The sequence below is a fragment of the Zootoca vivipara genome, chromosome 13 (assembly GCF_965207765.1).
Source record: "Zootoca vivipara chromosome 13, rZooViv2.hap1.1, whole genome shotgun sequence".
Lineage (NCBI taxonomy): Eukaryota > Metazoa > Chordata > Lepidosauria > Squamata > Lacertidae > Zootoca > Zootoca vivipara.
In genome coordinates this window covers 29,417,705-29,431,827 of record NC_142596.1, presented here as the reverse complement: position 1 = coordinate 29,431,827, position 14,123 = coordinate 29,417,705, and the positions used below count along the sequence as shown (strand labels likewise).

The 14,123-nt window shown below is 49.3% G+C and overlaps 1 protein-coding gene across 2 annotated transcripts in view; it reads left to right on the top strand.

Annotated features, from left to right (window-relative positions):
* PRKCB (protein kinase C beta) overlaps positions 1-14,123 on the top strand; it is a 195,706-nt gene that overhangs the window by 129,801 nt on the left and 51,782 nt on the right. For both annotated transcript variants that reach the window (XM_035130770.3, XM_035130769.3), the window contains exons 10-12: positions 4,008-4,181; positions 7,193-7,284; positions 7,512-7,574. In XM_035130770.3, coding sequence (XP_034986661.1) covers positions 4,008-4,181; positions 7,193-7,284; positions 7,512-7,574 — 329 coding nt within the window. The remainder of the gene's footprint in view (positions 1-4,007; positions 4,182-7,192; positions 7,285-7,511; positions 7,575-14,123) is intronic.

Sequence of the window (14,123 nt, the reverse complement as noted above, 5' to 3'; positions counted from 1 at the left end):
TATCTGGATGGGTAGTTCCCTCAGCTGCACAGCCATCTTTATTTTCCCATAATGCAATGCACTAAAAGATTGGCTCGTCTTTTCAATCTTAAAAATCTTTTAAATAATTTTTGTAGATCATGCAATCATGGAATTACAGAGTTGGAAGGGACCCTGAGAGTCATCTAGTCCAACCCCATGCAATGAATGAATCCTGCCCACAGCTGACCCTGGGTGGGCTCGAACCACCGACCTTCTGATTAACAGCCTGGTGTATTGTCCCGTTGTGCCACTTCAAAGATCACTGAATATTGTTTTCTGTAGTTTTCAGAAATTTGCCTGGACTTTGGCATATTGAATTCATCTCATGCTGTATTAGATTTTTGTAGCTTTAAAGCAAAGATGCAGAACCTCTATGACCCTCCATATGTTGTCAGACTCCAACTCCCATCATGCCTCATTATTGACCCAGGTGACTGCAGGGTCTGGCAGGAGTTCACAGAATCACAGAATCGTAGAGTTGGAAGGGACCAAAAGGGTCACCTAGCCCAACCCATGCAATGCAGCAATCTTTTGCCCAACCTGGGGCTTGAACCCACAACTCTGTGATTAGGAGAATCATGCTTTACCAACTGAGCTGGAGTCCAACAAAGAATCGTGTCATGGATTCTTCAACTGTGATACCTGCCTTGCAGAGGGTTGGGCTAGATGACCCTTGGGATCCCTTCCAACCATACAATTCTATCCTTCTGTGAACTCCTAGAGGGCCACAAGTCCCCCAGTCTTCACTGTATGGGATACTCCTAACCAGGCCTCCTCAGAAGTATTAAACTCAAGGGGGCTGACTCCCAGGCAAGTGGGGTTATTTTGCAGCTTTAGAGTTTTCTTTTTGTTTCAGCTTTTGTCTTTAACTTTTATTAACTTGTGGTGTTGAATATGTGAGTACTTGTGTTACCGAATGAATAGGCAATTTCCGTGATTGTGTACAAATGGCCTATAAATAAACAAGACTGCAAAATAAGTAAAATGCAAGAAGAGGGCACTAGGCCTAGGAGCCAGTCAGACCACATGAAGCAGGAGAGTTGCCCAGGTCAAAGGCAAGACCAGCAATCTGCTCTAGAGCTACCGGTCCAGAGAAGCAGATGAGGAGACTCAGAGGTCATAGGGGCGGGCTGGATGTGACGTTGCAGATCGGAAGGATCCTGGGGCAGAGTGGATCAAGGTCAGGGGAGGTGGTCCAGAAATCCCTCCCTACCAAGGTGGCAATCGACTGTGTGGCAAAACAATCCATTTCCAGGGAATAGAAGAAGAAGAAGAAGAAGAAGAAGAAGAAGAAGAAGAAGAAGAAGAAGAAGAAGAAGAAGAATAGTAGTAGTAGTAGTAGTAGTAGTTTGGATTTGATATCCCGCTTTATCACTACCCAAAGGAGTCTCAATGCGGCTAACAATCTCCTTTTCCCTCCTCCCCCACAACAAACACTCTGTGAGGTGGGTGGGGCTGAGAGACTTCAGAGAAGTGTGACTAGCCCAAGGTCACCCAGCAGCTGCATGTGGAGGAGCGGAGACGCGAACCCGGCTCCCCAGATTACGAGTCTACCACTCTTAACCACTACACCACACTGGCTCTCATTTTGAACACCACAAGCCAAAGAGCAGGTTGGGGGTGGGGTGGGGGGTGGCAGTGTTGATTTCCAAAGCAATCCCGCAACAAATTGAAGCAATGTATCTTAATAACTGGCAGGGTGTTGTTGGCATTTTTCGGGAGCCTTCCTTCGGCTTGATTTGATTAACGACGGAAAATTATGTTGGCAGGAATCTCTGCGGCTCAGGGTTTATTGTAATAAATAAATCTACAGCTTGCCACAACTGGTTTAAAATATTAAGGGGACAAGTTATTCCACACAGGGGGAGAGGGGTGGGCAGGCTTGCGGGGCAGCCAAATTGCCAGGCGAAGGGTTGCCAAATGGGCACGGGTGAACTTCCTCAATCCTACTCATGGAAGGAAGGGTTTGGAGCAGTAGAGCACCTGCTTTGCATGCAGAAGGTCTTGGGTTCAATCCCCAGTGGCATCTCCAGGTAGGGGTGGGAGGGAACCTGCCCAAAACCTTGGAGAGCCACTGCCAATCAGTGTAGATGGACCAATGGTGTGAATGAACCAAGGCTCTGACTCAGTACAAGGCAGTTTCCTATGTTCCTGTGTCTTTGGGAAAGGGCCATAGCTCAGCGCCGCTTTATTGGATTTTGAGTTGATTTTATAATTTGTATTCTGCTTTTGCAACAACAAATGTTGAGCTCAAAGCAGCTCACAATATTCACCATGGCATTAAAAAAAGCATTACAGCAAGCATTACAATCACTATAATACCAAGCACAGCAGCATATGAATAAAGCAAACAACGAAGGAATGAATGCAATTCAATAATCTCATAGTAATTCAAAACATCGGACAGAGCTGCTGAACGCCAGCCCTGTGCCAGATGGCATCCAAACCATGAGGACTAGCATCTTGCAATATTTTTAGTGGGAAGCAGTAGCTCTGTGGTAAAGCAGCTGCTGTGCATAAATAAATATAAAATAAATTCGTCGTTTTATTTGTATGCTGCTTTTCCACACACAAAGTCGCCTTCAAAGTGGCTTACAACCAAGGCAACAGGAATGCATTTCCAAATCAAAATGCTGCAAAACAATTTTGTAATAACATGATAGGACAACAACACCACGGCAAACAAAACAACAGGCAAAACAACAACAGCATTTCTGGACTCTAGAAAGAACAAGATTACATTAATGACATCCAACAGCAAAAATGACAAGGCTGCTTGACAGTTCCACCTTGGTGCTAGGAACACCCTCCCATGATGTTGCTCACAGTCCTTCTCCTGCAAGGCTTCCAAGGACCTCCCCACCCCTCCCGTGATGTTGTTACTTTGGCATGCAGAGTAATAATAATAATAATAATAATAATAATAATAATAATAATAATAATAATATATTATTTATACCCCACCCATCTGGCTGGGTTTCCCTAGCCACTCTGGGCGGCTTCCAACAGAAATATTAAAATACACTAATTTCTTAAAGATTAAAAGCTTCCCTAAACAGGGCTGCCTTCAGATGTCCTCTAAAAGTCTGGTAGTTATTTTTCTTTTTGACATCTGGTGGGATAGCGTTCCACAGGGCGGGTGCCACTACCGAGAAGGCCCTCTGCCTGGTTCCCTGTAACTTGGCTTCTCGCAGTGAGGGAACTGCCAGAAGGCCCTTAGTGCTGGACCTCAGTGTCCGGGCAGAGCGATGGAGGTGGAGACGCTCTGTCAGGGATGTGGTGACTACTCTTGAGTAACGACCTTCCACATGCTTGTCTTTCAGACATTTTTATTGGTGCACATTATTTACAGTGTAACGAACTACTGATTCCATGTCTACCCGCTCGAGTCAGATTCCTGCACTGCCCCCCTCCGCGTTCTGGACCAGCATAAAAGCCTCGGAACTGAGAAGCGCCTCCCTTTCCTCCTCCTCCTCAATTCCGGCGTTGGGGGGACGGGTCGTCTGTCAGACCGATTCCTGTCCTCTCTTTCCGCCTCCCTCTCTTCCTGCCTATGGAGCAGGGTCTCTTGGATGTTGCCAGAGCCCTGGCACTCCCTCTCCGTTTCCTGACTCCCTCCATCAGACCCTTCACTCTCATGACTGCTGGGAGCCGGGCTGCTTCGGATGAAGGGGGGGTTCTCTATAAGCCCTCCCCCTCACACGCTCCTTCAGGTATACTGGACCGAGGCCGTTTAGGGCTTTAAAGGTCAGCACCAACACCTTGAATTGTGCTCAGAAACGTACTGGGAGCCAATGCAGGTCTTTCAAGACCGGTGTTATGTGGTCTCGGCGGCTGCTCCCAGTCACCAGTCTAGCTGCCGCATTCTGGATTAATTGTAGTTTCCGGGTCACCTTCAAAGGTAGCCTGGAGTAGCAGCCAAAGCACCAGCCCAGGAGGTCTGCTCATTCTCCATCTCCCTTGTGACCGCCTTTGTCTTCCTCCAGGTGATGCTCTCTGAAAGGAAAGGGACCGACGAGCTGTACGCTGTGAAGATCCTCAAGAAGGACGTGGTCATCCAAGACGACGACGTGGAATGCACCATGGTGGAGAAGCGGGTGCTCGCTCTGGCCGGGAAGCCCCCGTTCCTAACACAGCTTCATTCTTGCTTCCAAACCATGGTAAGGATCCCTACACGCTCACACACTTCTGCCCTAGATCCTGCACAGTTTCCAAGCCAGCAGTTCTCACACTCAGTCCCCCTTCCCACTCCCCACATAGACTACTTGAAAATTGCTGAGGGTCTTGGCGGACCACTTAATGGTTTTTTCTGTCTGTTGAAGAAATTGCAGTGAGCTGTTCTGGATGCTAGGTGATTTGTAATTGAATCAAGATTAAATGCCTCCGTTCTAGCCTCCCATTAACTGTGTTGCTAATTCTCTCCGCTCCTTTCAAGGGCCTCCTCCCTTACTCCTGCCATATCTCCAACAAACGTCCCTCCACCCCATCCATCTAACTCACCTTCTGGGCGGAACACCAGGTTCTAAGAACCACAGAGTAGCCACTGCAATCACTCATCTTCCCGGAAGCATGGGCCACAGTTTGGAAGCCCCTGATCTCAGCTGAACAGAAAGCATCCTTGCCTTGATCCCAGGCAATGCCGCCAAGCGATACTGGACCAAGTGGGGAAGCTTAGGAGAGATGGGAGTAACTGTGTCTTGCTGGCAGGAAGAGGAGCTGGAGATGATATGTTGGGCTGCTCAGAAGATGGTGGGGGCTAAGGGAGCCCAGGGCAGAGTGGGTGCAAGGCAAGGACAGAGGCTGTGGCCATAAGGAGGACTAAAGAAGGAAAAGAGGTGAAGAAGGGACCACATGGTTCTACTGGCTGGGGTTGGTGGGAGTTGAACTCCAAAAACAGCTGAAGGGCACCAGATTGGGGCCATCTGCCCTAAAGCAATGAATCACCAGGAGCATCCGGTCCGGAATAAACAGAGGTATTGGGGGGGGGACCGCTTGCAAAAGAGCAGGCATTGCTTCCACAACTGTTTGGGGCTGGCTGCAGATAAGGAAGAGGGGAGGAGGCAGTGATAGGCACAGCGCAAGGCCCGTCCTTTCAGGCTTCCTACAATGAGCTTGGAGGATTACACTGAAATGTCAGCCAGCCATTTGGCTTTGCAAAAGGCGTTTTGCTGCAGCGGAAAGCAAGTGGGGCTGGGCCCTTCTCTGTGCTCGCTAATGAAACTCTTGCATGCAGCGAAGCTTTGCCTTTTGCACGTCTCTCTTTCTGACATCTGAAGTGTGTCGGCAGAGGATTAGTTCCCGGAGACCTGCCTGTAGCTTAGCAGTAATCATATTGGTAACGTAATCAAAATTTGTAGCAGAGGGTATTATCAGGTGCTGAGTACAAAGCGCTTTGATTTGGAGGAGAGCAGCCGCAGCCAGAGCTGCTCTTCCCATTTGCTGGCAAGGATGAAAATCTCAAATCTTCATCTCAAAGGGAGAGAGAATTAACTTTTTTTGCCCAGGTGTTTGGGGGCCTCTGGCTTTGCCTTTCACCTGCTCCCGAGTGACCCTCCTGATCCCAGATAAAATGCGAGTGGATTAAATGTGTGCACCATCTCCCCCCCCCCAAAAGGAGATCAGAGCCTCCACAGTCAAAACAAAGACTGCGGGGAGCTGGCTTCCTTTGAGACCTTGATTCATCTAGCTCATTATTGTCCACACTGACTGGCAACAACAGCTCTCCAATGTAGAGATGGAGGAGGAATCAGCTCAAATCCCCACTCAGCTCTGAAGCTCGTTGAGTGACTGGTCACTATCTCTCAACATAGCCTCCCTTACAGGGTTGTTGTGAATGATAAAATGGGGGGGCGGGGGGCATGTGTGCTGACTTATTTATTTATTTCATAAAAAATTATACACTGCTTTATTGTTAAAAAACAATTTACAAAAAGGTGAAACAATAAATTTGAGGGGGAAAGTGAATACTTTAAAACATACAAAAAGCTTGAGCTACTAAAAAGAAAGTGGGGTCTGTGTTGCTGTGTATGTGCAACTAAACATATAGAGCAGGGGTCAGCAAGATTTATCTTGCCTGGGCCGGATTGGTCCCACGGAGATCCCTCCATGGGCCTGATCACGTGCGCGCCCACGATTTTCAGCGTGGCAGAAGCGAGTCCCCGTGCTGCGCTGCGCCAGTTTAGCACAGCACGAGAGCAGGCAGCTCGGTTTGGGGGCGGCTCATGGGCCGGTCAAACGACCTCCGCAGGCCGCTTCCGGCCCATGGGCCTTAGGTTGCTGACCCCTGTTATAGAGGCACCTGTGTCTATAGCCCCATGGTACGTACATCAGTTCCAGAATGGGCAATTTAGATCAAGAAAACATACTTAACCCCCCTACCCCCACCTTACTCATACATACACTTCTGCCTCAATCCAAATTACTCATTCTGACCATTCTTTAATATATATATATATATATATATATATATATATAGAGAGAGAGAGAGAGAGAGAGAGAGAGAGAGAGAGAGTTTCATTAATACAGGTAGACAGGGATCTGCTCACTGTCTCTGGGTGATTTGCAGGACATTAGGGTCAATGGGGCACTGCCCCAGCACCCCTACTTTGCACCCAGGCAACACCCACCTGCCTGCTGTCTTACAATCCATTTAGAACAGGGGTCCCCAAACTTACCTCTCCGAGGGCCGGTGCCACCAGCGCACACACAATTTCTGGTGCACTTCTGGGTTGTCGGAACACCGGAAATAGCTTGTGTGCATCCGCATGGGCCTCCTCCGGCCTGGAAGTGCGCTGGAAATGACACTTGTGCATGCGCACAAGCTATTTTCGACACTCCAGTGACCTGGAAGTGGGCAGCTGTGCCGCGCCACGCTGGTGAGAGCGGGTGGCGGCAGTGGGCGGTGGGGGTTGTCGGGGGCCACATAAATGATGCGGCCCGTGGGCCTTAGTTTGGGGAGCCCTGATTTAGAGGGTGTCCCTGGCTGCCAGCTTCCTCCTCCTTAGTCTCAGTGTAGCTGTTTGTAGCACTCAGCCTCTGCTTGTCATTCGCTCTGGCGCCACCTGCTGCTGGCCTCCTTGCCTCCTGCCCTACCAGTCCCAATGGGCACTAGCAGCCTCCGTGCTTTTGTTACATTTCACGCCTCTCTCTCTCCTCTCCTCTCCTTCTCTAGGACCGCTTGTATTTCGTCATGGAGTATGTGAACGGCGGCGATCTCATGTACCAGATTCAGCAGGTTGGAAGGTTTAAGGAGCCCCACGCTGTGTAAGTTGGATGCTCCCTAATATAAAGCTCAGGCTAAGTGGTCAAATATGGCTTGGGAGCCCCATGGGGCAAAGGGTCTCCCTTGGGTTATGGGGGGGGGGAGGCAGGCGGATGGACTTTCTCCCTCCACGCTGGATGCCCCGTGCTGTAATTAGATAGCAAAGCTTTCTGTTTCCAGTTGCCTCCCTCCTTTATCACTCTTCTTCTTCTCTAATCTTTACTTGCAGGTTCTATGCAGCTGAGATAGCCATTGGCCTGTTCTTCTTACATAACAAAGGAATCATTTATCGGTAGGTGGGCATGCTTTCTCTCTCCGGCTTCTAGAAAGGCAGCAGCAGCAGCAGCTCCCCTCCCGTTTGACAGGCAATTGGCATTGATGGTGTGCATTCAAGGCTTTCCGCATGGAGACGTGGTTCCTGGTGCTCTAAAAAAGCCACCAGCTTGCCTTTCAGGTGGCCATTTGGCCATCATCCATGGAGTGCATTTCCAGCAAGCAGAGCCAAAGGCTTCCGAGTGCCAGTGCCTCGCGAACAAATGTGGTGTGTTTTGTGTGTGTTTTCCCCCCTCCTGGATTCTGTAGGGAAGCCGGCTGATCGAGCATCTTTGAGGCTTCCCTTTGCTCGTGGTCTTAAATCTCGGTTTGCTTGACAAGCCACGGCTGGCAGCTCGCAGTGCGGGGAGGGCCCGGCGCTGCCTCATCATTGACACATAAAGCTGGCACTTCAGAAGTGATTTGTCTAGAGTCTTGCTGTAAAAACCTGCCATTTGCTGTTTGACTGCTAAACATTCCAGGACGTGGCTTTGGAAGGCTCTCGGCTGCTAGGGTGGCCAGAGCAGTAATCTGTGCAGAAGGCATTATCCCACCACCCCTGATTTCGCTCTCCCTCTTCCTCTTCTCTTTGAGTAGCTCCCCATACAAAAAAAAATGCTCGAAACAAAATAAAAAAAATCCTTCCACTAGCACCTTAGAGACCAACTAAGTTTGTCATTGGTATGAGCTTTCGTGTGCATGCACACTTCTTCAGATTCTTAAGTGTGCGTGCACACGAAAGCTCATACCAATGACAAACTTAGTTGGTCTCTAAGGTGCTACTGGAAGGATTTTTTATTTTGTTTTGACTACGGCAGACCAACACAGCTACCTGTGAAAAAAAAATGCTCAGCAGCCTTGGAGAACGTTCAGCATTAGCTCCCTCCTGCAAGCAGCTGGCTGGCTCTGGGGGAAGCCACCAGGAATTGTGGGGGGGGGGAGAGAGAGAAGTGTTTGACATTATAACATATCGCACCACCACCCCAACATTTGACAGATGAAAAATAAAGATGCTTTGATATCACCTGTATTTATCATTTTTTAAAAAAGATTGCTGCCTAAGGCACATTGCTGAAAGCTCTGCTCTGCCTTCTGTAAGCTGCTGTCTCCATTTATTCCCCCCTGGCCTGTACCCCATTGAAGGCAAAGCTTTCTTCTTAAAGGTGCAGTAGAATGATGTTTTTGTCCCAGAAAATGGCGCCAAGAATTCAAAATCCATGTCGTCGGCTACTGCATTAGTGCAATGGCCAGCTGTTCCTGTCCATGTTTGATGTATCAGTTGCTCAGTTTGTGGGGTGCTTCAAAATGCAGGGTTATCGGTACAAAACGCTGCTAAACAACTCAAAACTTTGGCACAGGATTGCAGAGGATCCCAAATTTGGAGTCTGTAGTTAATGTTAAGTACAGTAAAGGTAAAGGACCCCTGGACGGTTAAGTCCAGTCAAAGGCGACTATGGGGTACGGCACTCATCTCGCTTTCGGGCCAAGGGAGTCTGCGTTTGTCCACAGACAGCTTTCCAGATCATGTGGCCAGCATGACTAAATGCTTCTGGCTCATCGGAACACCGTGCTGGAAGCCAGAGTGCATGGAAATGCCATTTACCTTCCTGCCGCAGCAGTACCTATTTATCTACTTGCACTGGTGTGCTTTCAAACTGCTAGGTTGGCAGGAGCTGGGACAGAGCAACGGGAGCTCACCCCGTCACGGGGGTTCGAACCGCCGACCCTCCGATCAGCAAGCCCAAGAGGCTCAGTGGTTTAGACCACAACACCACCCTGTGTTTGATGTATCAATTGTTTGGTATGTGGGGCGCTGCAAAATTTGGGGTTTCACTACACAACGTTGCACAAAAACTGCAAAAAATGGCACAGGGTTGGTGGAGATTCCAAATTATGGGGGTTCTTAGTTAATTTGCCTGCTCCTGTGCATGCAGGGGGCCTGGAGACAAGGACTAACCATCCATCCATCCATCACTCAGAGATTTTACTTTTAGTGATGCTCAGCAGGGAGGAAGCTGTCACCCTAAAGACTGACAGCTCTGGCAGCACTTGGGTGTGCATGTGGGGAGGGGAGTCCCCTCTTCTGTTTTGCTATTGCTATTGCTTGATGAGAATTTTTCTTTATTAGCGGAGCAGAACAGACAACCTTGAGATGTGCATTCCCACTGTGATTTTTGCCCCCATTGTTTGGTGGTGGTGGTGAGGGTGTTTCTGCCCCATCAAAAGATCAAAGGACTGATCCTAAAGGAATTCATGCCTCATAAAGAAGGTGACGACCGCATGGGGGTGGGGTGGGGGAAAATAAGTCCCTTTTTATTCCATGCCCCTAAAAAAGGACCATTATGGGATTGCAGGAGTCATTCCAGGGGTGGTTTGGGCTGGGAAGAAGCGGGATACCCAGGCTTGTCTGCATGCCATTATTACATGCACAAGCTAAAATACTGGGTGCAAAAATTGAGGGTTGTTGTTTTTTATATTTAAAAAATCAAGTTTCTAGTCCATATGATTGATTGCCAATATAGAGTTTAATCTTGTTTGGGGGTGCATAGAAATAACTCATGCTTGTTTTCATTTATTTTCCCTGAGAAAAACGAAATTGCAGAATGCTTAAAATATGCACAGCATTTGTTTGGCTTTCATTACTGAACTGGACAATATCCTTTGGGTTTTGAAGCAATAACAGGGCAAAATAGCCAATGAATCAAGGAAATAACTGTAGACAAATTAAGTCATGTTTTAAACCTGTGGAACCGTTGTAGAAATCTCAGATAAATCAGCAGTATGCCTGCAAATTCTGCATTTCGTTTTTAGTTTCTATTATTTTTTTAACTTTTCTGTGTTGCATTATGAGTGAGACCCAAAACAAGTGTTTAGATTCTAAAAACCGAACATCACAAGACATCCAAACGAAAACAGTTATAAATTGGAGCTACCGTACTGGTCTAAATGCAGCACTGATTTATGTTTGGTCGTTGCCTGATTCTGTGTTGGATTTCGGCCAGTGATGTAGCAATCAAACACACCAGCAGCACTAAGCTATCACAATGACCTGGCCTTGCATGAGCCAGAAACCACAACTCGAGTGGCCAGATGTCCTGTTTTACAGAAGGTTGCCTGGCCCCAAGTTCAACTCAAAGAAGAGAGTGTGGTGGGCACCTGCGGAGGAAGAAGAGTGTGGGGAGGAGCGCACCGTCCCCAGCAGCACGATCCCGGTAGGGTGCCATCGTGGCTGTCCCCCCCCCCCGCCCGCGCTGGGTGCCACGCCCCTGCAGGCAGCATGCCCCACCCCAGGACATGCGCCACGCCCCTGCAGGCAGCGCACCCAGCCCACGGGACGCAAGCCAGCCCCGCCCCAACTCTATGCCCCACCAGTGCCAGAGCATGAAGCTCCACCACTGGTGGTGGGTGAGTGGAGTTGCTGTTTTCCATCAACAGTTGAGGCCTGGAGAACAGACCAAACAGGCCCCAACCTCACTGTTCAGCTTGCTTTCTGTTGCTTCAGAGGGTAGGACCCGAATCAATGGATTCAGATGGCAAGAAAGGAGATTCCGACTAAACACCAGGAGGGTAAGAGCTGTTCAACAATGGAGCAGACTCCCTCGGAAGGTAGTGGACCTTACTTCATTAGGGCTTTAAACAGGTTGGATGGCCATCTGTCAAGGATTCTTTAGCTGTGCTTCCTTCATTGCAGTTTGGGTTAAATGACCCTTGGGGTCGCTTCCAACTTTACAGTTCTAGGTTTCTAAGTCATGGCAGGGGCGTAGGAAGATAGGGGCGATGGGGGCGGCGCGCCCCGAGTGACGCGATCCCAGGGGCGCCATCGCCACTGCCCGCCCCACCCCTGCGCACGGCGCACCCTGCCCCAAAACGTGCCACTACGTCACTGTGCAAGACGTGCCCCGCCCCAAAACGCGCGCCACGTCACTGCGTGCGGCACGCCCGTCCCAGAACACGTGCCACGTCACTGGGGGCAGCACGCCTGCTCTCCGCCCCCGGTGACGGAGCATGAAGCTCTGCCACTGAGTCATGGAACATGGAACTCAGTGGGTCATTCTTCTTTTTATAGAGTTTTATTAACACTTTTCAGAATGCAATAAAAGACAAAGTAATCTACACAAAGAATAATAAAAAGAAAGGAAAAGAGATAGATGAATAAAAGATCTTCTCTCAGAATCGTATCTTGACTTTTTTTTTCCCAGATGGAAAATGATGTGTGTCACCTGGGAGCACCCCTATCTTCTCCCAGCCTCTCACACTGAGAGATCTCTCCTTCCCTGTCTTTCACACAGGATCCTTCAGACTGTTCATCAAGTGGATCTACTCAGGACACATTTAGGTGTGCCCTAAAGCTGATCATGGGTGGAAAGCAATGGTTGCTGCTTTCCTGCCAGAGCCAAACAAGCTCACTGCCGCTTTCCTTGGATGCAGAAAAGGACCGCTTCCTCCTTCCCCTAAAAAGGGCTGTCTCTGCCCGTAACTGCCGCCTTCCATTTGCAGCAGAAGATGGGCGAGTGAGAGAGGGAGAGTTCTCAACAAGGAGGGAATTATCTCCCCCTTTAAACCTCCCTCCTGGCAGTAGCAGATCATTCCAAGGCTCCAGCACTCCCCCTCCCTCTCCAAACACCTGCCTGTCTCCCCTAGGCCATCTGGGAGACCTCCTCCCTGCCCCCCCCAAATTTGGGGATGTAGCTTTAGGGGTATGAAATCCAGCTGTCCCACAGCCACAGATCCTCTGTGCTGTCTCCACAACCAGGGCCGGCTCTAAGGCAAGGCTGGGCGGCGCAATGCGCCAGGGCTCTGGGCTGCCAGGGGGCGCCGCGCTGCTGTGCCCGCGGCAGCCGCGCTGTGCCCGCCAGACAGCCGCGCTGGGAAACAGGGGGGGGCGCTGGAGGGATCTTCGCGCCAGGGCGCCAGATACACTTAAGACGGCCCTGTTCACAACCCAGCAGGGAGTTTGGAGAACTCTCAATTCACTTATGCAAAGCAGACAGTCACATCAGTGAAGAAGAAAGCTGAAGGATGGGAGGGTGACAGTGTGGGCCAACCCTGAAAAAGAGGAAATGCGGAAATACGTCATTCAAAAAAACAACAAGCAAACCAAGACAGGGAAAGGGCACCAATTTGCATACAATTTGCATGTGCTTGCTAATCTAAATGTGAAATGTGCTAATCTAGATGTAAATTACATTTACACAGAAACACACTAGGGATTGCCACAGTGGGGAACAAGACCCCCTTTTCCTGCTCTCCCTGTATAGGCTCCTTAAGTAGAGGACACCCTCACCTAGATGGCTTCCCTGTGAGATCTCTTCTAACAGAGGACTGGATCTGAGCAGTGCCGTCCTCTTCCCTCCTGTGATTCCTAGCAACTGATATCCAGAGGCACGCTATGACTAGTAGCCATTTTTAGGGTTGCCTTATGCCCTCTTTTTCTAGGACACATCCTCTTTTTCACGATGAGAGTCCTCATAGAGATCCATAGTTTAAAGTAGGAGTTGGCAAATGTGTCCTCTCTCTCTCTCTCTCTCTCTCTCTCTCTCTCTCTCTCTCTCTCTCTCTCTCTCCTCTTGAAAATATGGCAGCCCTATCGTTGATAGCCTTCTTCATGAATGTGTCCAGTTTGGGCCACTCACTGCTGTCACGGCTAAAAATTGGCCGCTGTTTCTTTAATGCTGGGGAGCTGGGTCAGCATGAGTCAGCAGCCTGCAGTGACTCATGCAACCTTTCACCTAATTGTATTGTACCTGTATATATGTTAGTGGTGTTTGTTGGTTGGTTGACTGTTTGGTTGGTTGGTTGGAGAAAGCTGGTGGTGTTGATGTCTGTCGTTCTGCAGTTAAAGGCTTTTAAGAATAAAAGCAGAATATACTCTGCAAGGACACTCTTCGTGGAGTCTTTTGTGCCAGGCAAAGCAGGTCAGAAGCTTTGGCATATTTTTTCAAAACACTAACAGGTTATGGGCCCAGTGTTTCTGAGCATGTGCAGAGTGCAAAACGACTAACAGCATCTCAGCGGGGAACTGGTGAGTCCTGGTGGTGCATTGAGCCAGTGGCTGTGCGTTGGAGCAGTTGGTGACAAGCTGTAACTGTCTGCAGCGACGCTGGAGCGGCAAGAAGGCACCCAGCATCGGCTACTGGAGCAGCTTGACTCGCTACAGGACCGCAGCAGGCGACTCACAGAGCGGCTACATTGGTTGCAGAGCCAGGTGGAACCTGAGGGTCAACAGAGGCAGCAGCTAGAAGCCGGTGAGTGCCAGCCAGGACCATCCAGACAGACTCTAAAGAGAGAGTCTGGAGAGATTGCTGGAGGCCCTTCTGAAGGGGCTCAGCAAGCACCAGCAGAGATGGCAGATTTCCAGTCTTCCCAAGTTGTAAATATTGGGGGAGGCATTCCTTTTGAACTTCTCTCAGAAAGCAACTGGCTGAGTTGGTCAATAAGAATGGAGTTGTTGCTAAGGAGAGATGGACTATGGGACTGTGTTGAGACTGAGGTTTCAAGATGGGACTCTGCTGATAAAAAACGACTGGAT